Genomic DNA, 27,859 nt, shown 5'->3' with positions numbered 1-27,859 from the left:
GTTAGCTTCCAGGTAGCAAGAGCCACAAACTGCTGCCACACGGCTCACTCCTTGAATCTAAAGGTGCTTCACCGAGCACTGACGCAGCACCATCGACGTTCCCGTCACGCTCGTTAACTTCACTAATGAGCGGGATCGACCGACCAATCAAATGTCAAGACGAACGGCGAGTCAGCAGCGAGGGATTCCAGCAGAACGAGAGAGAAAGTTCGGGCTTTCACTTTTATTGCACAAACATTGAAGCGAACAGCAGCAACGTGCTGTCTGAGGAACTCACACATCTACATGTAAAAACGTATGAACAAAACTTACATCGCCACAAATGAATTTGCTCACACTTTCACATTCCAAGTTACAGGACAGATACCAGATCTGCACTTCCTGTTGCAGGCAAAATAAAAGGACAGGAAGTTGTCAGATATAAAACTCACATTTGGACAATAAGTTAAGGCTTCATGGCTTCAGAGACACGCGGTGACACCGAGCGCTGGGAAAGAGGAGTGAAAAGGGTGAGTTCACTCCCAACGTAGTACAGACTGAAGTAAGGAGCTTTTATTTTGAAGGATTAAAAACAGGCTTAGGTGAAAGAGCTTTGACGTGAGTACACGCAAGCTCACTAGCAACAATAGTAGGGAACTACTGTTTGTACATTTAAATTATCTGTAGGCTAGCATTATGCTAACTCGGCAGCACTGTTTTAGCAATTCGCTGATTTTCGTATTAGCATTAGCTTGAATACAAGCACGTCTTCTTGATTAGCTTTTTTACAACATTAGCAAATGACGTTCAGCTGGTTTAGCAATGCAGCTAAGGACCTAGCGGTCTGTCGGAGAGGACAAACGTAGGATTTTCTCGACAATTCGATTTTAAAGGTTTCAAATCAGGAAGTCGTAATCCTTTCAAAATAAAAGCTTGCAGCGAATCTATTACAGTAAACATACTGACAACCACCAGGTGTCGCCGTTTATATCACAGAATGCTAGTGGGAGAAGACTCCGACTCCCACCCGAAACAATCCAGTACATTTTGGTTCCATCAGTTAGCCGCCAACAGCCGGGCATCCCTGTCGTGCTCTGACGTCATTTTCACAGTTGGCCAGAAGGTGGCAGCAAACACACGGGACCTCAAAGTTCGGAAAGAAAGAGTAGAAAAGAGGTCATTGCTGAATGAACGTCAGTGTTGTACAAAACTGGGAGAACTTCTGGGTCCGAAGGCAAAACTCTAAACATCTGGAGGACACTGTCGCGTCACCAACAGCAAGTGGACTGAGCGAGCTAGCTTCTGTCACGCTGCCGTTTCGCTCTCTGGTAACGATTCTGCCAAAAACTCTGACGCAGGCCAGGGAGTGGTGCGAGGGGTGCCGGGTGCCGTTGTCCATGATGGACGTGCTCGTGGCGCCATCGCCCTGAGAGCGACTTATTGAACATTGCAGCTGAGGAGAGAGAGGACAGGAGCGTTAGCATGTGGACCTGGCTCTGCTGGCGGGGGACCTGGGACCTACGTGTCGTGCAAGTCACTCTGGGCAAGTCCCACTGGCCGTTAGCTCGGCATCGGATGATGGGAGAGTGGCGCTGGATGAAGCCAGGCTTGCAGTGGTACCGCACCAGCGAGTTGATCTCGTACCGTGACTTTGACGCGCCGAACATGCGAGCGTCCTTCACCACCGGAGGCTGGTCACATGACACTATGGAGGCCAGCAGAGACGCACGTCACCAAACAAAGGTAGCTGCTAGCACTGATGCCAGAGGCTACTAGCGAACGCTAATTTGAATCCTACCAACAGGCACAACTCACCGGTGCCCTTCTTGCAGGTGAAGGTCAGGTGGTAGTTGCATGGCACGTCGTTCCACTCGCCGCTCTCGTGCCAGATCAGAACCACACAGTCCTCACCGGACTGGAAGAAGCTGTCAGGCTGGTTGGGCCTCCAATTGTCGTATTGCTACGGGGACACGGGGGGAACCTTGTTATTAGAACCGGGGGCTCGAAGCCTCAGGGTGAGGTGCAGTTCCCAAATCAACCAGTAGGAGACAGTTGTGTGCTCCCTATACTGTGGGCCTGACATGATGACATCACTTCCTCCTCACCAGCAAGCTCCCGTCAGTCCAGCGAAAGTCTCTCTCGAACATCTTGTCATTGAGTCCGATCCACTGGTAGTCGCTCCCCAGGCCTGCAGAGAGGAGACGCCAGAGTGTGACATCATTGCCGACATCTTCGGCCTGCAGCGGTGGTGGTGTACTGACGGTTGATGAACAGCTGCTCCTCGTGCGAGACGATACTGGTCAGGTGGGCGCCGTGGAGCCGGCACTCGCGCTCCGCTGCATCCCATGTCCGGCGGTGAGTGAAGTGGCGGTAGCAGTGGGACTGGAACTTCTGCCAGCCAACGCCACAGACCTCCGTGTCTGCAACACAAACACTGACCTGATGAGGATGTTGATGAAGCTTCTGCTGCAGCCCTGACTACATCCCCCTCCACTTCCCTCTCCATCACATACACATGTGGGTTCAGGTGAGGTGAACGACGGCAGAGTAGATGACTAGTGACTAGTGACGGTACTTGTAGCTCTCAGTGGGGTCAATTCCATCATGATTCTATCATGATGTTCTGGGAAATATATGTCTCTGAACCCTCACCTTGTTCACAGAGTCTCCCCGAGTAGCTGGGCAGGCAGACGCAGATAAAGGAGCCCACCTGGTCCAGACACGTTCCCCCATTCAGACATGGGTTGGCCCGACACTCATCCACGTCTGCGGAGACAAGACAGTGGTTAGCGAGTCGGTCAGCAAGGGGCAGCGTGGGCGCCGACCTGTCTCGCAGTGACTCCCAGAGTATCCCGGTGCACACAAGCACATGACCTCTGACCCGCGCAGCACACACGACCCCCCGTTGTGACAGACGTCGGGCGAGCACGACAGAAGATCTGGGGACAAGAGGACCTCATCAGTTTCTCTGGAACAAACATGACTCGTGAACCGCACTCACACCTCGCAGGTCCGGCGTGCTAACGATGAACACTGGGTCGCTGCTGGTCTCTGGTTCTTCTGTGGGTCTGGACGCTAGATGTTCCGGGAACAGCTTTCGGTCATAGTCTACAAACTGGTCCTCAGGCAGAGGAGAGGACAACGGGTCAGGCAGCAGCGCCCACTGCGGGACCGAGTTGGTAGTGTTGTGGATGTCAAAGGTGTAAAGGGAGGAAGGGGTGGACCGGGTCTGCTGGGTAACCGCGGTCTGGCCCGCTGTGTCCTCAGCGGAGGAAGAGGTCCAACCTGGTGGGGTCTCAGTGGATGTGGAGGGTTGGTTACGGGCATCAGTGGAGGTTCTGGAGGGTCCAGGTTCAGAGGTCAGGTCTATAAAGTCCACCCTGTTGTCTGTAAAAGTCACAGCTGCCACGTCTGGACTGGCCGTGACCTGCAGGGGAACCGGACCGCTCCCAGAAACCTGGCCGGACAGCTGGTCTGCACCTGAGCTCAGAACCTCAGGAGTACCCGGTGTAGATAGCGGGGGGAGTGTAGTGGGGATCATCAAACCGGTGCCACTGCCCTCCACTGAGTCAGGTTCTTGTCCAGAAGCTTCGTCCTCACCAGAGGCAGAGCCCTCCAAGTCCACAGTCCTGGTCTGTGAGGTGGTCTCCCACGAGAGGGTTTCTGCAGTCACAGGTGGAGGATCGGTTCCACCCAGTTCAGTCTCATCTGTCATCACTCTAGAGTGGACCTCAGTGGCTCCTGTGGGAGCAGAGTCATTGGTAGAAACTTCAGATGAACCCACAGAACCCTTGGAGTCAGCACTAGTGAGGACCAGCGTCGGGGGAGTCTGGGATGTGGATGGAATTGGTGTGGTGGTCTGATGGAGGTCCTCTGGGAACAGGCCCAGGTGTGAGGGCTCAGTGCCCGAAGGCTGGTCCGTTGGCATCTCCTCACTGTGGATCTCCACGGCGCTGTAGTCGAACGGCGTGACGCTCTCCTCCTCCTCTCCTTCACTAGCACTGTCCCCCACCTGTGCCGGCGTGGCCGTCTCAAACTGGTCTCCCCGAGCCTCTTCTGGCAGCTCCGACCCAAACGGCACCTGAAGGCAGGTCGACAGCACGTCATCAATATTCCAACACAGATCGTCTTCACAGACAGACCTACCTGATGCGTCACATCCACGAAGCCGTGGCTGGGCGGCAGATGAATGGGGGTCGGGTCCAGCGGGTCCCCGCTGCTGTGGAGTGCCCCAGTCAGCTGGGACAGGTCTGTGATTTGAGGGAAGTGGACCTGCGGACCCTCCAGAGAAATATCTGGTTGGTTCAGGAGCTCCAGGATTCTGTCCACTGCCGGAGAGAGAGCAGAAGCTTCAGAGGGTTGGCAGCACCACCTGCTGGTGAGACGGTACGAGCGCTCACCGGACTGGTTCTGGTCGTGGACGTTGACAATGATGACGTGGAACGGCGGCTTGGCTGATGAGTCGCCCCCCTCAGGGAGGGTCAGGGACTGTTCTATGTGGATCAGGGGCGGAGCTCCGGGAGTAGAATCCTCTTTAAAGACCAGTGCAGGTTCTTGAGGGTCAATAATGGAGACACCCGGTTCTGGTGTCACCCCAGAGTGGTCCAGTTGTGGTGTCGGCCTAACCCCAAGCTCATTGGTCTTTCTCGGGTGCGACTCGATGTCGAGGCGGCCTGGCTGACCACGGGTGGTGGGCAGGGGTGGAAGCAGCAGGGGGGGCAGCATGTCGCCCCTTCCAGGAACTGACTCCACTCTGCTCCAGTCCACAACTTCATAGTCCACCGGAGACGGCGTGGACGAGACTGGGTCCTGAAGACCCGGTGCTGGGGCCATGGTCTGGACCTCTGCTGCCTCTGGAACAAGGGCAGACCCGAGTGTGGTGGTGTGGTCGTGCTCCCAGCCAGTAGATGGTGTCGCCGGGTGAGCTGAGGAGACCAGAGGACGTCGGGTCATCAGGTCCGACCCAAACAACATGGACCGGTTCAAGAATGTCGAAAAACATTTTTCCAAAAACCACTCACAAACACATGACTTGATGCCAACACAAGTTGGGAGGTCCAGATCCACCTGGGGATCAGGTTTGTTTGGTGAGAAAGTGGAGGGAAGGTTTGAAGAGCGAGTGATGGGGAAGAAAAGAAGCTTCTGGAGCTCCCGACTATAAAAGGACAAAAGCTTAGAGAGTCCAGGTCACATGACCACAGGCTTTACGAGCTGACGGCGATTTTTACTAAGTGTCCCTGAATCTGTCGTCACCAGTTTACATAGACTGGAACACACATGAGTGCACACTCACACGCACTGTGGGTTCCAGACTCATGATGTCATCGCTCAACTCTGAAACTGCTCCACCCAGCTCATGTAGCGTGATGACATCATCAGCAGGCGTGCCCAGCATCTGACCGGGTCACATCTGATCTGAGTTCTGCTCTCTGGAAGTGTTTGGTTCCAGCTTCAGTGAAGTGGGTCAGAACCAGTGAAGACAGGACCCAGGTCCCTCGAACACGAGTCACGTGATCGAGTCTTGCCGGGTTCAGGCGTTGAACATGAACTATGTTGATCTCTCACAGCAACACCAGGGCAGCGCCTTCGATAGAGGCCCCGCCCACTGCCATTCACCTCATTGTGTGTGTGTATACATGTATTAATATTGTTGTGTGGACCAATCTTTGATAAGACACCGATCTTGTGAGGACATTCATCTTTGTGCGGACATTTGGGCTTGAGTTTTGAGGGTGAAAATGCCAAAATAAGTGGGTCATAATAATTGGGTTTAGGTTTGGTTCAAAGTCCTGGTTAAGGTTAATCATTTGTTTTGGATGGTTACGTTCAGAAGAGGCTGGGGAAAGGGTTATGTCAATGAGGGGTCCTCATAAGGATAGAGATACAAGTACGTCTGTGTGAGAGTCACCCTTGTAGCAGAAGGCTCCGTGGCGCTCCAGTGGGTCGGGGTAACCGCTCTGATTTTGGTGCTTGTAGAGGGTGCGCACTCCCAGCAGGCCGCCCCCACACTGCGGTCTGGGCAGGTTGATGGGGTAGCGCACGCTGCCGTCCGACAGCCAGCCGTAGTCGCAGCGGTTCAGACCCGCTCTCCACGCCGCAAACAGCTGACCCGGCGAGGCCAGCACTGCCTCCTGGTCCTCGCAGTAGCGCCGTGCCTCCTGCAGGGTGAGCTTGTCAGAGAGGGACGCTGGATAGAAGACCTCTCCTGAGGAGACACACACACACACAGTCTGTTTATACAGAAGTAGAGCGCACTCCCGGACTCTGCCTGCTGGGGGAGCCAGAGCACACACGAGGTTCTGATCCACTCCAACTGAAGAGCAAAAGTACCGTCCAGACGCTCCACGTAGCAGTACACATCGTACTTCTCGCCCGGGTCTCGGACTCCGTAGGTCCTGACGCCAGGTTTGCTCCTCAGGTCCCCCGAGCAGCCGGGCCGTGGCATTGTGATGGGATACCTGCAGTGGAGGAGACTCTGGTCAGAGACTCTCCCCAGGTCCTCTGAGACCAGGCGGGCCGCAGCCACTCCAGCAGGCTAGGCCAGATGTTCCAGGTCCAGCAGGACTCAGCATTTCACACTGATGACGTTGCCGCTGCTGCAGCGTGACTGAGACTCTGGTTCTGACCCGAACCTGACTCCAGAACCAAACTCTCACAGACCTAGTCCACTTATCTGAGTAGCTGTATTTGTGCTGCTGATAATCTGACCCTAATATTAGTACTTTTAAAGATACTTCTGATGCAACTGCAGGTACTGACACTGATACAGGACTACTGATATTCATACAGCAAACACAACAGTAGTACTACTGTTGATGTGGTACTAGAGTCTGTGCACTTTTGTAATGTTTCAGTTACAGCAACTATTATTAAAAGCACTACAATGGCTGAATGTACTTCAACTACAATGACAGTACTACAGTAATATCACTGCTATAACTGATGGTAAGTACTAGGAAACCAAAGGTACTACTCAGCTACTACAGCTCAGGGACACACAGTCTCTCTCTCTCTACTACTGTGATGACTGCACATACTGCAGCTACTGTGACTGAAGTACTGTCATGAGCGCAGCTCCTCACCGGACTGTCTGGTCAGCGAGCCAGCCAGCGTCACACTGGTCCAAACCGTCCTCGAACGCAGCGGTCAGCTGCTCGGGCGTGGCGATAGTGGCATCCGCAGCCCGGCACGCCTCAACGGCGGCACCAAAGTCTAAAGTGTACCGGCTGGTATGGGCCCGGTAGTGGAACACCACTCCTGTGAACAGAACCAGAACAGAACAGTTGAGCTTCCTCCACCTTCACCTGCTGATGCTGTGGCAAACAAACATCAAGAGTGTCACGTCACGGAAACAGTCGCAGCTGTAGTAGAAGTACACTTACGAAGAGTCTGTAGTAAAAGAACTCAGTACAAAGTCAAAAGAGACTGAGGTGATGAGTTGTCACTGATCAGAACCAGGCACAGGACGCGGACCGCACAGTATGGTCCACAATCACAGTGGTCACCACCATGGTTGCCGGTCGGAGAAACTAGGGTCCTGCTGAGTCATCATGGGACAAAGACTTGAAACCTGACCCAGCTGATCGGTGTCATCAGTGCTTTCAACAGGATTCAGAGCTGAATAAACCTGTCTAAAGGGGGCTGGTCCAAACCTGCCTGTCGGACCATTCCAGAACCTCCTGAACAACAGCAGTGATGGCAGTCATCTGTATGCCAGCAGCTCTTCTAGTCAGAACCGCAGCTCTTGGTGGGTCTGCAGTGGTCAGTATCCGTCTGAAGTGGTACCAGTAGGAGCACAGCAGGTTGCGGTGTCATGGTCCGTCAGTCAGGAGGGTCCTGGCCACTAGTCTGGGTCGTACAAAGGTTGGGACTCACCAGTAACGTTGAGGTGGACCAGGCCCTGCATATCCTCCATCCCGTGCATGACCTCGCAGCGGTAGAGTCCGACGTCACTGGCCCGGAGCTTGACCAGGGTCAGGGAGGCGTCGCCCACCGACAGTGGGTGACTGGGCACCGACACGCGGCTCTGGTACTTCACACCAACCTTGACTACACCGCCCTGGGTCACCAGGACCACACTCTCCCCGGCCGCCTCCAGCTTTGTCCACTTGATCCTCAGCTGGTCCTCCAACTGGGGGTTGTCAGTGGGAGGCGTGACTGAGGGGGGCGGCGGCGTGTCGATGGAGAAGAAACACGGAAGCTCCACTTTTCCCGCCAGAGAGCCGACCACCGGCCTGACGTCCATTGGCGCCTGTTGAAAGACTGGAACACCAAGTCCTTAACCCGGGGAAAGGGACGTTAGCTCATGCTAAAGCAAGCCTTGTAAGAACGATAGCATGTAACAAGGAGATCTTCACACAATGAATATGGCCAGAGAAAAAACAACCCTGAGTTGTGTACTTTGGTAAATGACTGGATGCTGGTGAGACTAGCTGGCTGGTTTGCAGTAGTTCAGGTTGATAACATAATCATGCTAACAGTTAGCCTCAGCTGTTCTGACCCATTCTGTGATCATTAGCATTCCAGGCTAATGGCCTCTCTTTTGGGAAGTTATGACGCAGTCGCTCATTTTTAATTCTCAGATTTCACCGACATAAAATGAATCAAAGATTTAAATGTTAAACGTTTTACAGCACGAGACTGTTATGACTGTTATGGCTAACGCGAGAAACTTGACGTGTGAGGAGTTTCTCGTGGCGCTAGGACAAACTCCACAGTAGCCATGTTTGTTTGGGGCTAATTAGCAAATATTAGCTGCGCTAACGTGCGAGCGAGTGTACAAACATTCTGTGAGCACGACGACCGGCTTAATGCCCGTCACCGTGGAGACTTGAGATTTACGGCGTCGTCTTTCAGCAGAGACTTCGGGAAGCCAAGCGGCCAATTAAATAACGACCCGATGGAAATTCCTCAGGTTCCAGGTTTCAAGACGTCGGAGGATGTTCGTACCACGGAGACAAAGTCGTGATTGGATCAGGGCGACGGCAGGTGACCAATTGGATCTGACCTTGCTGATGACTCACTGAGAGATGTGCTGGTACGTATCCCACATCCTGAATTCCCCGCGACTATTCTTACGTTACATTTCATTTTGATAAAAAAAACTTGAGTGATAATGTGCACCAACTGTTGATAAACAGCGCAGTCAACAGAGTTTTGCGAATTTACGGCTGTTCCCGAACACATGCAGAAGCTAGCAGGAAGAAACAACAACAGTGGGCGTCGACTGAAGTTGAGTTGATCACAGTGCTGGGAAATGGGGACTCACCTGGTGGTCGTGCCGCACACAAATACAGCAGCCCGACAAGTCGGGTGACATGGTGGAGAATCATCGCTGCTCTGACGGAAGAAACACAACTGAGCGTCAAATTCACACAACCATGACATCATCACACACCCCAGCCAATCACAGCAGACTAGGAAACTTCAGTGGGTCCAACAACAGCGAGCACCAACAAGAAAACACATGTCTGGATGTCAAGAGCAGAAAAGCACTCTGAAATGGAACAGCTTTCGCCACTTTGCTGCTCAGTCAGAGCTAAACAACAGCTTAGGGTTCGATAGTTTCACTTCACTCAACAGACAGAAGGACTATTAGTCTCCAGAGTCGCCCACGAGGGATCATCCATGAGAGTCTCACAGTGTAGCGTAATAGAAGAGCAGGAGGAGTGAAACACTCACCTCGGTGAAGACAAACTGAAGAAAAACCTCTCCGTCCAGTGTTCAGGCTCTAAGTTCCTCAGAAGCCTCCAGAACTCCGTCAGACTGATGCTGCTGCTGCTGCTGCGGGGAGTTCCAGCGCTCGCAAGTTCAAATCCACTTTACACCCGCTATTATGGAGGAGGGAGGGAGGGAGGGGAGGAGCAAGAGGAGGAGGAGGGGTACTCTCGTCTACTGAGACCCCGACACCGCACCTCCTCCCATCAGACGGGGAAGTTGAGTTAACTGTTTCTCTTCTCATCTACAACCCACCAGAACCTGACCCAAGTCAGGTCAGGTTCAGTTGCAGGTCCAAGTCAGGCCTGGTCTTGATTCAGGTCCAAGTCAAGCCTAGTCCAAGTCAGGCCTGGCTCAGTACCAAGACAGACCTGGTCTTGGTCCCGGTCCAGGTCATGCCTGGTCCTGGTTTAGGTCCAGGTCAGGCCTGGTCTTGATTCATGTCCAAGTCAGGCCTGGCTCAGTACCAAGACAGACTTGGTCTTGGTGCAGGTCCAAGTCAGGCCTGGTCCTGGATAACATTTCTTGCATGCCCTGTTTTCCACAGCAGCCTGGCCGGGATGTGGATCAGCACCACCGACCGTACCAGAGCTGAGCCAGAGGCATGGTCTGTGTCTGACTGTTATATGTGCTTGACTCTTATCTAGTTGTCAGATTGTAGCTGTGTTGCTGAGCAACCCACTGTTGTCATTTATGAGCACTGTTTCCTAAATGAGTCATTGCATTACACAAGTCTCACATTGAGAGTTACTTATAGTGACTTGTAGTCACTTTCAGCAAGTCCCTAACTCTTCTGAAGGTGGGCGGAAACTGGAGTTCCTGTAGGTTAACATGAGTGAACGAATCATGCTGGTCTTTACAGGTTTTATTAAGCAAAACGTTTAAACTTCGTACAAACCTGAACATCGACACACAAACGAGGTTCCAAGTGGAACGTTCTCCTGTTGCAGAGAAGCCTGAGAACCATGTTTGGCAGAAGCTCTTATTTGCCACAGGAGAAGCAGGACCAGGTTTTGGAATGTAGCAACAATAACTAGAGATCTTCTGATCGACCGGCGCTCCTCAAATCTGTGAGGCTCCTTAACCAGGTCCTAGGAGGATCCTTCCCTCAAGAGAACAACCACAAACTTCTCAGCATTTCAACGTTCCATCAAACGTTTCTCATGATGGTTCTTCCACCACTGGGGTCCAGATTTCACATGTCAACGGTGAGTCAGGTCCAGACCCACCTGAACTTCACTGGATTCCTCAAGCTGGGACTAAATGTCCTCAAAGAGATCGTCGATCTCCCAACCTGCTGCCTCTGAAGGGTTGAGAGGGGGCGTCGACGGGGTGCTAGTCTTGGTGGGGTTGTCGGTCCTGTGGGTACACACACACACAAAATCGGGTCAGCGGGCTAATGAAGCTGGTTTACAGGAGAGGGTTCCTGTTGAGACAGGAAGTGGCTTGTGAGGCATGTAAGGAATAAGACTAGAAACATCTGGGAGAAGATGATGCCCTTCCTCTCTCTCTTTCTCTCTCCGTGAGATATCACTCTTCCAGAACGTCCTCGATGTTTACAAATGTTACACAGAGGCTTGGCCACAGACCTGCTCAGGTGACCCCCCCCAGCGGAGCTGAGGGCGTCACAGCAGGACATTGCTGCTGGAGCAGCTTGTTTGAATCAGGACCGGAGCGTCAACATGACTGCTGGAACCAGTTAAGAGGAAACTGGAGATCTGGGGGGGCTGAAGAGGGAGGGACCCCCACAGACCTGAACACACTCCAGGGGGACCCGATGAAGGTTAAGCTAAGTCATGGCCGCCCCCCACATGCCAGAGCGACAATTATCAGTCACAAGTTCAATGCGGACTGAGGTCTGCACAGAGTGGCAAGAGGAAGTCCGGGTCCACCACAGATTCTGTGGGGGGGCTTCACACCAGGCGTCATCCTGGGTCAGTTCTGGTGAGGCCTGAGAAGTTCAGTCTTGAGAGGAACCCAGCCGATGGCAAAACTCCTATTGAAGCAGATTCGCAGTGTTCCGCAAACAAAGGACCCGCTCAGAACCACCAGCTGGGGACCATGTGTTTTCATGAGAGCGCCTCACAGGATTCCTCTGGAGATGTTGAGGAGGGCACGGGGTAAGACGGGTCACACCACTCAGTGAGATGACCAGGATAGTTCTTTGGTTCCAGTCGTGTAGAGAAGCTTCTTCATCTTCCCCAGGTTTTTTCTAGCCAGGAGCAGGGACTCTCTACCAGCAGACGTGACCTCACAGGACCCCAAATTCACATGCAACAAGAAAAGAGTCGCAGCTTCAGAACCACCAAAACTCAAAGTCAGCTGCATAGGAACAGTCTTGGAGTGATTATGGGCCATGGCTCGGAGCCATCCGTGTGTGTGTGTGTGACTTGTGTTGGTGAGAAACTCCGGGCTGCATAAACAAACATTTAGGAGGCTTGCTAACAGAGACAAAGAAGAGTCGAGGTTCTGGTTTACACAGCAGCAGAGTCCAGAACGGGAACCGGACCTTGGGTCCATGGTCGGCGCCATGAGAACAATGAGGATCCATTCATCAGGGGAGGAACGTGAAGGAACAATCATGAAGCAGGAACATGAAAAATAATGTGAGGCAGATGTTCTGACTGGGGTCCAAAAACCCAGAACAACCGGACCGCAAGCCTCCAAACTCTCATGAACAGAGGTGGGCTTCGGCTCTGACATGCCCGCCTCGACCAGGCAACATGTGACTGGCTCCAGTCCAGAGGTTCTAGTTTGTTGATCTGAACTCAGGATCTGGTCTCAGGTTCGGCTCAGGAGAATGAGTTCCTGTCAAACAGAGTGTAGTCAACAAACACCAGACAGAGGTCTTCTGTGTCTGTGGATCCATCAGCTCGCCCGAACCATGGAAACCTCTGAACACAATAGGCTGGTGTGGGTCTGCCAGCTCACCCGGGACCCCCCGAGACCCTCGCCACTGTTAACTGCTGCTGTCAGACAAAGACTCTCTTCTGCGGTGAACGTCTGCCAACTCTGAGGGGGGCCACCGTCAAACACGCGGCCAGAAACCTCAGCTGGCCTTCAGCCCCCGTCGGGGGTCCAGACCCCCCGGGCAGCTGTGGCAGTCTACAGTAGCTGGCACAAGCAGACGGACCAAGTCACAGCAGAACTGGTGAAGAGACTCTGGCACAGTGCAGCAGAGACAACAGCAGCTGCAAGGCTTTTGGACCAGTGGCCTGAGAATCGAAACACAGACGGGGAAAAAGGATTATCTAAGGACTGGCCAACGTGTTCGGCCCAAAACTCAGATGAGTCAGACTCATTTGACCCGAGTCCCATAGTGAGTCCCATTGTCCCTGAGCGACCTACAGCAGATTAGAGTGCATGGTTCAGCAAACCCAGATTGAACTACATTGAAAGTTATCAACTTCAAACACGTCCTCAACCCGCCTGACAGACCTTTTCTATAAACACAATCTGAAGGTCATTGGAAGGTCGTAAACTGGACAAGGTCCTGGAGTGACGGCGATTGAGGTGTTGTCGTGAACGCTTGAAGACACATAAAGGTCGTCCTTGAGCTTGGTCACTATTGCGTTCCTCTTTCACCCCTCCATCCTCTTCCTCTAAGCCAAGGTCATGTCGCAGGGCCAGCAGCTCAAGTCAGGAGACCCAGATATGCTGCAGAGTCACCTCGGTATCAACAGCTGAGCATGGTTCTACTTCCTCTGGGAGTCTCTCTAGGATGACTGAGCTTCTCTCTCTGATGATTTTTTTCAGATGCAAAAATGTTTTGACAGGAAAATGAAACCAAAAAGGTGGATGTGAAAGACAAAAGTGTTTCCCACTCAGGTAATGACAGCAGCCTGACCCCTCATTGACCTCTGACCCTTATCAACAGACTTTATCATGTTTGCTGAGTTTGTAAATTTGCTCTCCACATTCCTGCCGCCGTCACCTGCTGTAGGAAAAAGAACGGAGCTGATTCAGGGGCGCAAGAAGGTCAAAGGTCATGGAGGGCGTCAGCGTGGAGAAAAGAGAAGCGTTTTGAGCTGCAGCTGACAAGATCATATGTTGCTCTGGCTGAAGATTGACTGTGCTTCTGCTGCAGTAAACCTCTGTATGTCTGTGCGAGTGTGCCCCACCCTGCAGATGTGAACACATTGAGCATCAGAACTCTTAACTGTGCACAAAAGCAGTAAAAGACTCAGACAGAGGAGCGGCGAAGCAGTAAAGTGTCGGTGGGAAACTTCACACATCATCAAGGCAAAGAGAGCAGCCACCAAGAGAAGCGTGGTAAGCATGAGCTGCTTCAGCAGTGGAGGAACCAGAGCTTGCTCAGAAGGAACCGGGATCCAATGGTTCTAAGAGCCTTTTCAGTCTCATTTCAGGAGCTCAGAGATTCATCTCCATTGAAACGCCTACGTGCCAACAACAATGCGGAAGGCTGTCTTTGGTGTTGGTGTAGGATGGCCAGCTCAGTATATCACACTATGGGATGGGTTGTCGGGGCAAACATGCACCAGAAGGGGAGAATGGTTCCAAGAACTAACCCGGTTCCTCCAGTGCAAAGGCGGCCCTGAGAACCAGGAGAAGCACGAACAAATGAATGCACCTCTTGGGCGGCGGAGCAGCAGGGGTCCTCAGGTGACGGCGGCGTTTCCGACTGGGCGCCACGTCAGTGAGGTCACTGAGCAGCTCGTCAAGAATGTCGTCAGTAGCCGCTGCTGCAGAGACGGAGATGACAGGAGTTGGAGGCGACCTGTTCTGATCTCAGCTCGCTAATGTCGTGCTAATGCAACACTAACTCCCTGCTCCCTCAGCGGTGACTCTCAGTGAACTTCTTTATTTCTTTATGTTGATGGCAATTCAGAAACAACCAGAACAGCACCGTTGCTGAAGTTCTGGTTCTGATCAGGTCGGCCTGAAACAGAACCTCCGGACTTCTGCCGGCTGTGAGTTTTACTGTAGACTTTATTTGCAGTAAATTCACTAACGAGACCCTGCTGCAGTCTGTAAACGCTCAGAACCATCCAGGCCCGCGGGTCGCTTCCTGGCCCACTGAGACGACAAGGTCCACGTCCTTGACACACTTTCAGTTCTGATGTTACATTACTGAGTCAGCTGTGGGACAGGACGGGATCAGGTCCTTAAGAACAGACCTACAACCGACCAATTTGTTCCAAGACTGGACCTGAACCGGGAATAGGACCAAAACAGGACAGAACTAAAACATACCAGAAGTGACCCAAGACGGGGCCCGACCCGGAGCAGGACCAGGATAGAACCAGGGTCGTGGAGAATGCGGCTCTGCAGCTGGTCATTAATCATGTGCAGACGTGAGGAAGTGAACTCTGGTGAAGTGGAACGTCGGCTCTGTTCAGGTCTGAGTTCTCCAGGAGACACAGGGCCCAGATTACATAACATGGCTGACGTCAGGATCGGAAAAGAGCCGTCACCATGACAACACGATATTTGATGAGCATAAACGTCCGGCGGTGGCAGCACCGCGAGACGATGATGACGTTGGTGCCATTCTCCATCTGTGATGCATCAGCATGCTGATTTTGGTTCCTTAAGGTTCTGGCAGCAGAACTGGGCACAGAACACGCGGCTCCAGTGACACGGCTCCACCGATCTAGTTATTAATTTCGAAGTCAGGCAGCGGAACTGTATTAGAGTCCAGGAACAGAAGACGTTGTTCCATCGGAACGAGCGCTTGTGGATCACTTTGGTGCGACCTCACTATTGAGCTAACTAGAACGTGGCTGTAAATTCAAAACCTGACCGTCAAAGCAGCTGCTATGTGTGTGTGTATGTGTTTAGAAAAAGGTCCTGACGCACACGTCAGAGACCACAACCGGACATCTACGAAAGATGATCCTTGATTTCACCTGACGATGTGGAGGCCGCCTGCAGGTCCTGTGCCTCATCTTCACAGTTCACCTCCCGCAGGTGGTCGTCACCGGCTGGAGCACTTGGATCTTCAGAGCTGTGGAACACCAGATGGATCAGAAGGTCGCAGTCAGATGGACAAGCTCAGGCTGACTAATCTGTCACCTGTCTTGCTTCAGGTTCTCCACTGAGTCCTGCAGGACACGGGTCAGAGCCTTCTGGGTATTGAGGACCTCCACGAACTGCTGGAACAGCGCAGCCTCCCACGCCTCCTTACCGCCCACGCACACCGTCAACCTGCACACAGGACGATGATGGACTTGAATGTCTGTGGAGGAAACTAGATTCCAGGGAGTAGACTGAGCAATGGTCAGTATCCAGTTGTGACGCTGGCTCAGCAGGGAGGACCCCTCACGCAGCTGTGTCATCATCAGACCTGCGTTCACTTCTCCTCAAGCTGGACAGGAAGTTTGAGAGGAAGTGACCCGACCTCAAGTGACCTGTGTGGTGTCTTACTCTGCGGAGGCGCGCAGGTGCTCTCGTCTCAGGATCTGGTTCTCCTGCTCTAGTCTCTGGTTCTGGTCCTGCAACGAGCTCCTTCTCTCCAGAGAGTGCAACAGCAGCTGCCTCACCTCCTCAGTCGGGTTGGACACGGACTGCAGGGGGACTGAGCCCAGCTGGAACTGCATCAGAACCAGAGAAGAAAGAACACACAGAGTTAATCAGTCTGACGGGTCAAATGGGTCAAGCTAGTCGCTGTACTTCTGGTAGCAGTCAAGTGTGCTGGTTAGAGTCCAGATGCCACACTGCCACTGGGCAAAACTCTTGTCGACTAGGGAGACGCAGAGCAGCCACTTCTCACCTCTCAGGCCCAGAATCAATGACATCATCACACAGAGGCAAGAGAATCCATCAAAGATGCGGAGGTCCACTCAAGACCTGACGGGTCCGGGTGGGACCGGCGCGTCTGCAGAGTGTTAAGTGGGGCCTAGCCCAGCAGGGGCATCACCATAACGCCCCTGACACACCGACTCCGGACCCTCTGGCTGAAGCTCTCCGGTCTCATTGAACGGACATCAGAGGGCACAATAAACCATGATGACAGCTGTCAATCACCAGTCAAGACTCAAGACCCTCGGTGAAGATGATGAATGTGAAGTGAGATGAAGAAAGGTCAGAGGTCGGTGAAGTGGGAACAGACTTGGAATCTGTCTGACAGGCAGACTTGAGAGACAATGACAGACCAGCAACATCATCTCATTTCACAAATAATGAGGAGAAAAGAGTGAGAGAGTTGACAATATGTTGTCACCGAGTACGTGACAGACTCACACACGCATATTTGTTATGATTGTGAGGACCACTCATTCGCATGACCCTTTCCCCAGCCTCTAATCCTTAACTTAACCATCCAAAACACATGGCTAACCTTGACTTGAACATGACTTGAACCAAACTGAAACCCAATTGTAATACACTACTTTTAGGTTTTAGGCCAAAATGTCCTCACAAGAATGTGTCTTGTCAAGACTTGGTACTCACAAGTATGGCAAAACATGCATGCACACACACACACATACATGCTGGTATGTTAAAGACTTTGGCAACATCTGCACGTGTGCGAGAGATTATAGGGGAGCACACACATACACACACACGTACTTACGCACGCACGTACACACACTCTCGCCCTCTCATTATGACTCATAACTTCACAACAGCTTCTGCTGATTTTATATGTGCTCTTGAGCAACCAACTCCCTCAGTGACGCAACTTCCCTCTGCTCGATTTCTCGTCTCGCTTCTGAGTGATGAATGAATCAGATCACATGACCCCTGGACACAGCTCCTTTACAACATAGCTTCCTGTTTTGTCTTCCTCAACAACAACGGCAGGTCGTCATGGCGATGGCTTCATCAGACACAACTCACAGCGGTCCAGCTCCAGGAGGCCCGCGGACATGACTGCCGCAGAACACGAGCCAGCTGTGGGACCGTCCAGTGTTACACAATTCTCAGTGAAAACAGCGTGGCAGGCAGGGAGCATGTTTCATATCTCCTGTGCTCTCATCCATCCAACTCACTCAACACTTCTGACTTTAGATCTTTGCTGACAACCTGATAATCAGTCACTTGGGTCTTTGACAGTGCTCTTCTTTCTCCTGCTCCCCTGGAGCACTGGACCGGGGTTACTGTAAGTGACCTTATAGCTGCAGTGTGTGAGGCGTCATCAGTCAAAGTTCAGGTGAAAAACCAAAACAAACTCCTGTCGCTCTTGTCCATGCTGGGACGAAGATGAACGAGTGAGCCTCGCTATCAGAGCAGACGTCTGTGGGGTTAAAATAAATAGCTGCCACGTCCCCACCGCAGCAGCGTTACATTTCACACTTGCTCCCATCAGAAACGACAAGCTGCTCTGAGGCCCTTCCAGGAACTGTGGTCACACACGAACACCAGATGAGTTTTCTCTCCTCCACAGACCTTCCACTTCCAGGTCTGCTCCTGACTCCACCATCAGTCACCTTCATACTGAGCAGACGAAGCTGAAAACTCACCGAAATGTCCTCCTGGACCTTCTCGTAGGTCAATGTCAAGGTTTCGCCGTCCTCAGGAGGAGATGGAGTCAGCGAGAAGCGGTAGCAGCTTTGTGCTTGTGTCAGCGCCCCCTGCAGGTCCTGCAGGTAACTCTCCTCCTGCATCTCCATCTCGCTGGCCTCTTGACGCAGTGACTCTGCACTCACTGAAACATGACATGAAGTTTGTGACACTACACATTCACGCGTGTGTCAGTCCTGTTCCTTCAGCGAGGTCCAGAACGACACACCCCCACAAAGCGGCCATCTATGTACACAAATGGACCAATTACGCTAACCTCGGCTACACTAACAGCTGGCTAGCATTCAGATGGCTACGCTAACCTTGACTCTTCTAATAGCTAGCTACCATCCACACAGCTACACTAACCTCAACTATACCAAAGGCTAGCTAGTATCCACATAGCTGCGCTAACTTCGAATGTATTAACAGCTAGCAAATATCCAGGCGGCTATGCTAAACTTGGCTGTATTGACAGCTAGCTGGCATCCACACAGCTTCCCTAAACTCTGCTGTATTAACAGCTAGCTAACATCCATACAGCTATGCTAACTTGTGCTGTATTAACAGCTAGTTAGCATCCACCCAGCTACCCTAACCTCTACTGTATTAACAGCTAGATAGCATCTGCATTGCTAATCTCAAATGTAGTAACAGCTAGTGAGCAACGGTTAGCTTACTAACTTAGCCACCAGCTAAGCTAAGTTCCCTCAGATCTTCTTGTCGAGCAACTCATCCACAGTATCTAGCCAAGATGCTAACAATCTTCAGATTTGATCTTGATCAGAAATGCTGAGTCATTCCCAAGAGGTGGGCTAACACCTGCGACACAAGGGCAAAGGTGAATGGCTTGCGGGGTCAGTCAGGTGAACATCATGTGTCCATAAATCTGTCAGTGTCTGACGTCTGAGAGTGATTGACAGCTTCACCTTGTCCTCTCCAGGCGCTGCGTCCATCCGTCAGCAGCAGCTGGAAACCCAAAGATAGGTCTGGCCTGCCGCTGTCTACCCGCAGGAAATAGGAGGAGCCAGTGGAGACGCTGACCTCATGCACCCACGTCGCCATCTCTGCACACACCAGACATCACGTGACCACAACACATACTAGGGAGACATCCAAAGCTCATTTCTCTGATGACTTTTCACACCCAGACTCATAATTGTTTTCACTAACATCAACTTTCTATTTTCTGCAGACATTCTTAACATAAACTTTCATGGCTTCGGACCTGCTGAGGAGACTGACGGGGCTGCTGCCTCACACTGTTGGTGGCTGAGCATAGACTTGAGGTCTCCTCACTATGATGTCATGATATGCACATTCTAACAACATTAACTCCACACTTGATTTCCCTTCTGTTTTCCAACGGTAATGTTTTCTCCTCCGTCAGACCTCTCTTACATCATTTTCCTGGAAGTCTCTCACCTCCCCGGCTGACTTGGACCCGACACTCTTGTCTTTCTCCCTGATTTACGCTGGAGGTGCACGTGTTTACACAACCAGTTCGGGACTCCACTGGCAAAAGGAAACATTCTGAGGCGCGGGGCAGGGCCTCTGAACTACGACGGCCATGTAAGCTCTCGTATTAAGCACGACGTCAGCGGCCTTGTCTGACCGCGCCTTGGTTTCACTCAGATGTTTGACATGATTTGCTTTGCAAAAAATATTCTCCATGTTCTTGTTGTTCACCCACAGCTTTATTGACACATCTGACTTTTCTAGGAATATTTTCCACAATATTTCAATGCATTAAATGTTGATTTCTATGAATCTTCATCACATTTGAATATTTTGTAATTTTTTTTTTACTTTCTTTCCAATGTTTAGAGCTTTTGGTTTCATATTTTTGAGACGTTCAGACTTTAAGTGGTATTTTGTTTCTAAATGAGCAGTAAAATGATCAGTGTTTCCCTAGGCTTTTGTGTTTGGAGGTGTGGGGGGTTAGCGATCGGACAGCTATGGTCACCATTGCAATAGTTTAGAAACATTAAAAACAGTGACGGAATTTAGCAATTTGCATAATTCACATTGAGCAATGGAAAAAGTATGAAATTACACAACAGCCTTTTAATTTTGTAAGAACTGTACAGATTTCTTTCATAAATGTTTCACTTATTAACAGTGTAATATAATCCAAATATATGTCTAGAATCTTCACGTACAAGTAAAGTGACACAGTACCATCATGGTACTGAAGTCACATGACACAGTTGAGGACGCTGGACATCAATGAAGTATAATTACTAGTCCTTAATTCATAGTTTTATCCTTATTATTTATTCTTTCTGGTCGGGTCACATGTGTTTGTGTTGGAGAGTGACAACTATAAGCTATCCTTCTTCTTCACTTAGTCACATTAAAGGGATGTTTCAGCTGTTGCAGTCAGCTGTGAAAAATCATAAGTGCTTTTTATGAAACGTCAAAAATTAGGGTCCAGGGCCAAATCCAGCCCGTCACATGGATTGATGCAAGCTTTCAGAATTTTACAGAAAGAAAGTGCACCAGAAACTAGACCCCAGGTCAGGTCAGTATTGTGGCTAACCCACAATACAGTGTTTGACCACAGACTTGGAGTGTGTTCACATGAGTGACAGCTCATCTAATATTCAAGCATTTTGATGGAAGACATTTGTATCGAAGACAAGAAGCAAGACTGGAGAAAAGGAATGAAAAACGTCTTCGGGGTCAAGGACACGACCTCTCTGTGTTGCAGCACGAGTCAGAAAAATGACGCTTATAGTGTCTGTGATGTCGCCGCCTCCAAAGCTGGCCACAGGAGCAGCTGTGCACAGGATGTAGTTAAAGAGCAAACGTGTGTGACGACCGCTCTATGTGGACGCTAACCAGCTCTTACAGGATAATGACGATGCTGAACAAGAGTTCTCTGGTGACACGAAGAAAACCAGCCATTATCTCATTACACACAAACTCTAGAGTGAGTCAGCTGAGAGTGGAATGTAGCACATGTACAGTCAAACCCACAAAATTTTTCATTGAGAATGAAAATTTACAGTCATGAACTACTTATGACATCAGTTAACATATTGGATTCTTCTTCATCACAGCAGGTCCTCCACCATCGCCATCCTCTCATCACACATTGATCACCATGCTCCCTGTCATCCTCCATTTCCTCAACTCCAATATCCCTGGTCCTCCTCTCTATGTATCATCATTTTCACTCATTTCTGATCTCTCATTCCTCTCAATAATTATCATCATCATCTCTGACTCCTCTGGCTCTGATTCCTGAGTCAGTGAGCATACATCATGGCAGCTGCTGCTGTCCTAAAAGATTCTCTTCTCTATCTTCCTCCCTCAACAGCAAATGAGTCACAAAAGTGTTTCATTTCAGCCACATCAGACATAAACCACAGTTATAGTATGCAGTAAAACAAAACAAACTAAACGGAAGTCAAATGGAAAGCAAAATTGATGCTGCACCTACGTTCTAAATTCATATTTAAACGCAGTTCCGCACTAGGTTGGGATGCTTTCACCGTTGAAATAAATCTAGACGCGGTTGTCAGGTCTGAAGTCGCTGAATGAATCAAAGTGTTCCAGGAGGCTTAATAGCATTGAAAACATATGTAGATATTCAATATGTGTATGACATGAACATGTTTTGATTCATTACAAAATATTATTAATAGTCGCTAAAATCAGACTGCATATTTATGTTCAGCGGGTCATGTACTATAAGCGCGCAAAGTTTCATGATTAAGCAGTAACAATGCATGAAACTTCGCTCACTGCTAGGACATGACCCACGTTTGCTGCCAGAAATCGTTTGTTGTCAAACTTTCGGCGAGCATGTGTGCAGGTGACGTTTGCAATAGCCGAGTCATCTCAGTCAGTAAAACCTCTGTATTAAAAGTTTTTAACTCGCGGAATGAATACTCGAGTGACTGGAGGGTTGTTGGGTATTTGTCGCCTCTAAATTAAAAGGTTAATGCACTGAATCCCGGGACTTGGGTCCCAGTGAGAGGCGAACGTCAGATTAGCTTACCATGCTAATAATTGTAAACAAACAACACGAGCACTAAAGGCGCCTCAAGCACAACACCAATATGATCGTCCAGGTGTGACTTTAACAGAGCAAGTAGCTCCAACACTCACCTGAAGCCGCCCAGGTTGTGGAAATTGGTTTTCTTTAGTTTAATTCACTTTCGAAGTGAAGCGCGGAGTTTCTACGTCATCACCGAGCCGCGGACTGTGATGACATCATCAGCAACCGCGTTTATTTGTTAATTATATATTGCATTTTATCGATAAAATAGCTTTTCGACGTATTTTTAACCGTTTCTATACCCTCAGCAAATTGCATATGCATTTATCAAAATTCCAGAAATGTATTGCCTGTCTAGTTAGCTCAAAGGCCAAAAATATTTTATGAAGTATAAGATTTAATATCATTTTCACTGCCATCATATTAAATATTTCAGTATTGTTGAGCAATTCACACTCTTTTTTTTCCTTGTCGAATGTTTGGGCTGACAATAGGTGACCACCTGACTCCAGCACAGGGAGCACAGACAGAGAGCAGTGACTGGTGAGATGGGACCGGAGAAGAGTGTGATTCAGATGGATGAGGAAATGAGCAGATCACTGCGAGACCAGTCCAAACACTGAACTTTCAGGAATAATCGGTTGGAGAGCAGAAACATCTTCATCTGTTTGTCTAACTATCTGTCTGCTGTAGGACCACCGTCACTCAGGTAAACTAGGAGTGTCAGACGAACTGTTGACCCAGTTTTCATGTTGTGACTCCGCACCTCAGACCTGGAGGTGTTGACCCCATCATTTAGATCACTGAGATGACAACCTGCTCCTTCACCACTTCAGTCCCAGACAATCACACCAGACAGAACTCTAGGGCTGCGCAGCATCTGGTTGTCGCCATTGAACGTTCAGTGCATGGAGACGGTCTCAGGAAGTCATGTATTTGAGTTTATGTGTGTTATATGCTTCTATTGTCTTTAGACAGTATGTGTTTGTGACTACAATTGTGTTTAAATGTGCAGACATTTGTGTGTGTGGGGGTGTGCTGTGAGTTACAGTGCGTGCGTGTACACAGACGGAAGAACAAATTCAGATGTTTCAGAACCATAAACAGAAATCTGAGTGAAGCTCTTCGTTGTTGGGCACACACACAGAGCTCTGCTGTTGTTGTTTATGTGTGTGATGATCAAGCTTCTCAGGAGACGTTTGTCCGTGCAGGAGGTCATGTGACCTTCGACCACACCCATGAGACCCGAGACAGAATGGTGAGTCACACATGCTGGTGTGGTCAGGACAACAGCGACATCTGGTGGAGACGTCAGACAGGACGAATGGAAAGACCAGTGTTCAGCATAATGTTTGTATTTTGTAGAAAACAAGGGACATGACAGAGCTAAATATGACGTCGTCGCTGGTGGTCATGTGACTCAGAAGGTCACCACCTTGGTCTGTTTGGGCTTGACCTTCTTCACAGGGACGTGCACATCCTCAAAGTCTGCGCTCATGTTGTTGGATAGCCAGCCGACCGTCATGGAGCTGCCTGTCAGACAGACACACACACTGAGCTGACCTGAGCAGCAGTGGAGAGAAAGTGGGCAGAGCCTGAACTCACTGGAAGCTTGATGTTCTGGACAGTCCTTCTGGAAATGTTCCACTGAGCCGCACACTCGACAGCAACCACCTGCGCGTACACACACACCAGAGCTAACATCAACTGACTTTCTATATTCGTGTGTGTGTGTGGGGGGATGTTTTGGCCAGAGTCCTGGTTAAGGTTAGCCATGTGTTTTGCATGGTTAAGTTGAGGGTCAGAGGCTGGGGAAAGCGTTATGTCAATGAGAGGTCCTCACAAAGATAGCAAAACAAACACGTGTGTGTGTCTCAAACCTTGAGCGTAGAGCCCTTTGGGGTTGTCAGGACAGGATCTGGACAGATGACCCGTCTGACTGCAGATGAAACACTTGGCATATGGGAAGTCCCCTGACAATGACATCACAGTTACTCTACAGTGACATCAGAGTGCGTGCTCTTGCTGGAGGTCTCGCTCACCCAGTGCGGGGTCCACCTTGGCCCGGCACTTCTGGATCTCATGTTCTGTTGAGCCACAGCGGTAGCATATCCCCCGACCCATCTCTTCATCGCGGTCGGCCTCCGGACAGTCGGCCAGACCGTGACCTGGTTTCCTGCAGTTGAAGCAGAGCTGTAATGGAAAAACACATGTGAACACGCACTCTTTGGTACCATAAGTGAGGTCTCTCTGCTCTCACCATCTTATTCTTCTTGTCCGTCTGTCTCTTCACCCTACGATCTTCTCGCCGTCTGTCTTTCTTCAGAGCAACCTGCACCTCCTCCCGGAGCTGCTGCTCCTCCCCTGCCTGCCTGTCAGCAGGACCCGCCCCCCTCTTCCCAGAAGGCTGCTGTCCGCTCTCCTTCAGGTACTCCAGGAAGCCATTCACATCCTCGTCTTTGTACTCCTTCTTCTTCCGGTTGGGCTTGTTCACAAGCAGCGGCCTGTGGAGTGGCGCCTTCTGCCCGTTGCCTGCTGATGCCCTGCCGCTTCCCTTCAGTTGGCTCCATGGTGTGGCCTCAGCTGGTTTATGTCTGTGGACATTATTGGCTCTTGCCCACCTCGTCATGACTTTTCTCACAGTGGGACTCAGTACTGGCTTCCTCTGGGTTCTCCAGGTTCTCTCTTCACATTCTCAGGGCTGTTGAAACAGCCACATTACAAAACATTAGAGACAGTCCCGCTGGACTTGTGACTGCTGAAGAGTCTCTGAGCACTTGCCTGTGTGTAACAACACTTTTTGAGTTCATGGTCTGAAATGCTTTTTACAATAAATAATGGAAAATGTGATGTTGAATATAGAGCTTTAAAAGTCAATACAATCGTGGGGATGTAAAATTCAGTATATATAAATATAATAAATGCTGCATATGCCTAAACATTAGCCAAAGGAAAAGTTGTTATTATACTTTCGAATAAAGAGGTTTCTAATACTTCTAACAAGAACAAATAACAGCAACACTCCCTATTGTGTAGAGAAATTGAAAAGAATGGTAAAGGGAGAAAAATCACCCTAATACAGCTACATTTACACTAAATCTCGATAGAATCATGAAGCGTTGTTTACATCAGTGTCGTGTTAGCATGTTAGCAATCCCAAAACACTCGGGAATTCACGAGATCAATCCGTAAAAATTAAACCAATAAGTTCGAAAGACCAGTCGGACATGAGCACGATGTCGTGATGACGTCGAAACCGAACACAAATAACAACATATTGGTACGAACCCTTTTCCATCCACATGTGTTTTCTGTTGCCCCCGGAAGTCACTTCTTCTTCTGAGCAACGGCGTCAAAGTGCTGCGAAAGCGCCCCCTATGGATTGGATGACAGTCGATGGTAAAATCTTTCAAGTTTAAAGTTCTCACATTGAGTGATTATACCTCCTTTGTAGTCTAGTCTGCAGCCGCCTGGTGGAGTTAAACTTGAACTTTAAATGGATTATAGAATTTGAATTCCAGACGCGCATTTTAAACCGCAGCTGCGGTCAATCGCCACTAACGAGTCTGTCCATCATGCTGCTGCTGCTCGCGGCGCTGCTGTTCTGTGACGACCCTCAGCACGGTAAGACTCGGTCAAGTGTTCGTTTGACTGCCAGCACTGAAGCTTGACCAGTGTGGTGTCGTCGCAGCGGAGTGCGTGCCCCTCAGGGAGAGCGGCCGAGGTACTGTCCGTCTGTCCCTCCTCCCTCACCTGAGCCCAGCTCCCTATAACCCCTCTCCCCTCGCAGATTGGCTGGTCCGGGCGCAGAGCTACATGACCTCTGACCCTGAGACCGTGGAGGGTGAGTAGGCGCGATGAGCGCGGTGAGAAGAGGCGACTGACTCGCTGCTCCTTCAGAGCTGACGGCGGACGACATGACTGTGCTGGAGGGAGACCTGGTGCTGTCGGTGAGTCTCAACTGAGGATTCATGATCACTGAGGCAGACCCAGGTGCGCACATTATCGCGAAGCACAGTCGATCAAGCTCCGAAACATTTCCTTTCGTCAATAGGACATCTAAATCTAAAATTCGCTACCTGCAAGCGTAAAGTGAAGTTTGGCGCCCCCTGTGGGAGACGGAGAGTGAAACCCAGGGTCAGCTGATGGGCCGACTACAAACCTCAGAATTACGTCACCTCTTTTTTAGAACAAGTTTCGGGTTGTGTTCTCCTCCAGTCTGACTTGAACCCACAATGTTGAAAACCGCTTTAAGAAGGGACAGCATTTGTGCTTGTCACCCTGCAGACTGATCGGAACGCAGTGAACAACAGGTGGCCGACGTCATCGATACCGTACGCCATTGATGCAACATTGGGTACGAAGGCTTGGTCCGCTCCAAGAGGTCGTGACCTCTGCTGACACTGACACGTTTCAGAGGGCCGGACAAATGACATTGAGGCTGCCATGGCGATGGTGTCGGAAGAGACCTGCCTGACCTTCCATCTCCGGACCAGCGAGCCAGACTACCTGCTCTTCCAAACCAGTAAAGGGTGAGACTCCCAAGACCTGGTCTGTGGGCCACATGTGGCCTCTCTGTTTGAGTCAGAAAATCCCTGAAGAAATGTTCACGCTGTCATGTGACCCTCGGAGCATTTGTAGCTTTACGGGACACTTAACCAGCAGACCGCTAGATGGAGCTGCCGAGTTCAGTCGCAGTGTTGCGATTGCAGTTGTGCGTCATACGTTGGCTTCATCGGCGGGAAGCAGCCCGTGTTCGTCGGGCCTCAGTGCCGGGTCGGCAACATCATCCACGAAATCCTGCACGCAGCCGGCTTCCACCACGAGCACACAAGGCAGGACCGCGAGAAGTTCATCAGCATCCAGACGGGGAATATCATGCAGGGTAACTAGCCAGACTGTGGAGTACAATGTTGACGTGTCATGTGGAATGCTTTGTCGCAGGCATGGAGAAGAACTTCAACAAAAGGTCAGGTGCCACCTTCGAGCTGCCTTATGACATCACCTCCATCCTGCACTATGGCAGGTAACGCCACGGCGAGCACAGCAGTCCTCAGCAGGTTCTTGACTGGAGTTTGCTCTGGCCGCAGCCACTTCTTCTCGGTGAACGGACAGCCGACCATCGTGCCCAATGAGAGTGTGAAAGGGATGGGCCAGAGGAGGAAGATGACGCCGCTGGACGTGGCCAAAGTTCGCCAGCTGTACAAGTGCGGTGAGTGAAGTCAATGGGTTATCCAGACGGAGGTGTGACTGACCTGCTTGGTGTCTCCTCAGACCCTGCTGAAGCGGACGGGTCCCGATGACAGGGAAACAAGGTTTCGACCTCTGCTTAACTCACAGCTGACCAGCGCGCCTCTAATAAAGTGAATGTCTGAAACGCTTGCGTCCTCGTTGTCATTTTGTCGCCCAGGGTCACGTGGTCCGGCTTCACTGGCTTGACAACACAAACAGCTTCTGACTTCAATGACTGGGCATTGAACTGACCTGTTCTCTTTGTCAGCTGTAGATGGCGCAATTCCGCCATTTTCCAACGAAACTTTTTTTTCCGCTTCGCTGAGCTTACACAATAAAGATTGGCTTCGTGTTCTGAGCAGGAGCTGATCTGACTCTGACCTCACCTGACATGTCAAGAGCCAGTTAGTGCCTGCAAAATTAAAATTTACGATGAAGTTCCGGAATATAGTCGCG

General features: G+C 50.6%; 4 protein-coding genes across 8 annotated transcripts; 1 reads left to right on the top strand and 3 right to left on the bottom strand.

Moving 5' to 3' along the window:
- Nucleotides 1–216: 216 nt before the first annotated feature.
- LOC128763773 (versican core protein-like) lies at nucleotides 217–9,798 on the bottom strand. Its single transcript, XM_053872933.1, has 16 exons — nucleotides 9,661–9,798; nucleotides 9,248–9,318; nucleotides 7,855–8,241; nucleotides 7,062–7,236; nucleotides 6,310–6,437; nucleotides 5,888–6,184; nucleotides 4,380–4,904; nucleotides 4,126–4,307; nucleotides 2,983–4,060; nucleotides 2,805–2,918; nucleotides 2,632–2,745; nucleotides 2,241–2,399; nucleotides 2,085–2,167; nucleotides 1,795–1,939; nucleotides 1,502–1,684; nucleotides 217–1,432 (listed from the first exon to the last, which is right to left on the bottom strand). Exons 2-16 carry the CDS (start codon nucleotides 9,309–9,311, stop codon nucleotides 1,275–1,277), a joined length of 3,792 nt encoding a protein of 1,263 aa, XP_053728908.1. The 5' UTR covers nucleotides 9,312–9,318; nucleotides 9,661–9,798; the 3' UTR covers nucleotides 217–1,274.
- A 72-nt stretch (nucleotides 9,799–9,870) lies between these two features.
- On the bottom strand, nucleotides 9,871–22,385 carry xrcc4 (X-ray repair complementing defective repair in Chinese hamster cells 4). 5 transcript variants are annotated; one of them, XM_053872936.1, is made up of 9 exons: nucleotides 22,282–22,385; nucleotides 19,092–19,229; nucleotides 18,123–18,307; nucleotides 16,084–16,250; nucleotides 15,733–15,864; nucleotides 15,567–15,664; nucleotides 14,288–14,399; nucleotides 10,926–11,055; nucleotides 9,892–10,798 (listed from the first exon to the last, which is right to left on the bottom strand). In XM_053872936.1, the coding sequence occupies exons 2-8, from the start codon at nucleotides 19,225–19,227 to the stop codon at nucleotides 10,956–10,958; spliced, it is 930 nt and encodes a 309-aa protein (XP_053728911.1). In that variant the 5' UTR covers nucleotides 19,228–19,229; nucleotides 22,282–22,385; the 3' UTR covers nucleotides 9,892–10,798; nucleotides 10,926–10,955. The 5 variants fall into 5 exon arrangements, with proteins under 5 accessions (XP_053728913.1, XP_053728912.1, XP_053728914.1 ...); XM_053872938.1 differs by lacking the exon at nucleotides 14,288–14,399 and having other exon boundaries at nucleotides 9,871–10,798; XM_053872937.1 differs by having other exon boundaries at nucleotides 9,877–11,055; nucleotides 14,288–14,396.
- A 1,112-nt stretch (nucleotides 22,386–23,497) lies between these two features.
- On the bottom strand, nucleotides 23,498–25,560 carry zcchc9 (zinc finger, CCHC domain containing 9). Its single transcript, XM_053873071.1, has 6 exons — nucleotides 25,460–25,560; nucleotides 24,432–24,872; nucleotides 24,214–24,364; nucleotides 24,052–24,144; nucleotides 23,777–23,845; nucleotides 23,498–23,704 (listed from the first exon to the last, which is right to left on the bottom strand). The coding sequence occupies exons 2-6, from the start codon at nucleotides 24,798–24,800 to the stop codon at nucleotides 23,592–23,594; spliced, it is 795 nt and encodes a 264-aa protein (XP_053729046.1). The 5' UTR covers nucleotides 24,801–24,872; nucleotides 25,460–25,560; the 3' UTR covers nucleotides 23,498–23,591.
- Nucleotides 25,561–25,575: 15 nt separating this feature from the next.
- LOC128763843 (zinc metalloproteinase nas-4) lies at nucleotides 25,576–27,551 on the top strand. Its single transcript, XM_053873072.1, has 10 exons — nucleotides 25,576–25,795; nucleotides 25,863–25,895; nucleotides 25,962–26,015; nucleotides 26,072–26,121; nucleotides 26,459–26,528; nucleotides 26,589–26,703; nucleotides 26,884–27,056; nucleotides 27,116–27,197; nucleotides 27,262–27,383; nucleotides 27,446–27,551. Exons 1-10 carry the CDS (start codon nucleotides 25,747–25,749, stop codon nucleotides 27,472–27,474), a joined length of 777 nt encoding a protein of 258 aa, XP_053729047.1. The 5' UTR covers nucleotides 25,576–25,746; the 3' UTR covers nucleotides 27,475–27,551.
- The last annotated feature ends 308 nt before the right edge of the window (nucleotides 27,552–27,859 follow it).

Source organism: Synchiropus splendidus, chromosome 8 (genome assembly GCF_027744825.2).
Source record: "Synchiropus splendidus isolate RoL2022-P1 chromosome 8, RoL_Sspl_1.0, whole genome shotgun sequence".
NCBI classification, from domain to species: domain Eukaryota; kingdom Metazoa; phylum Chordata; class Actinopteri; order Syngnathiformes; family Callionymidae; genus Synchiropus; species Synchiropus splendidus.
Note: the sequence above shows the minus strand (reverse complement) of the source record. Positions and strands in the feature narration are given on the sequence as shown.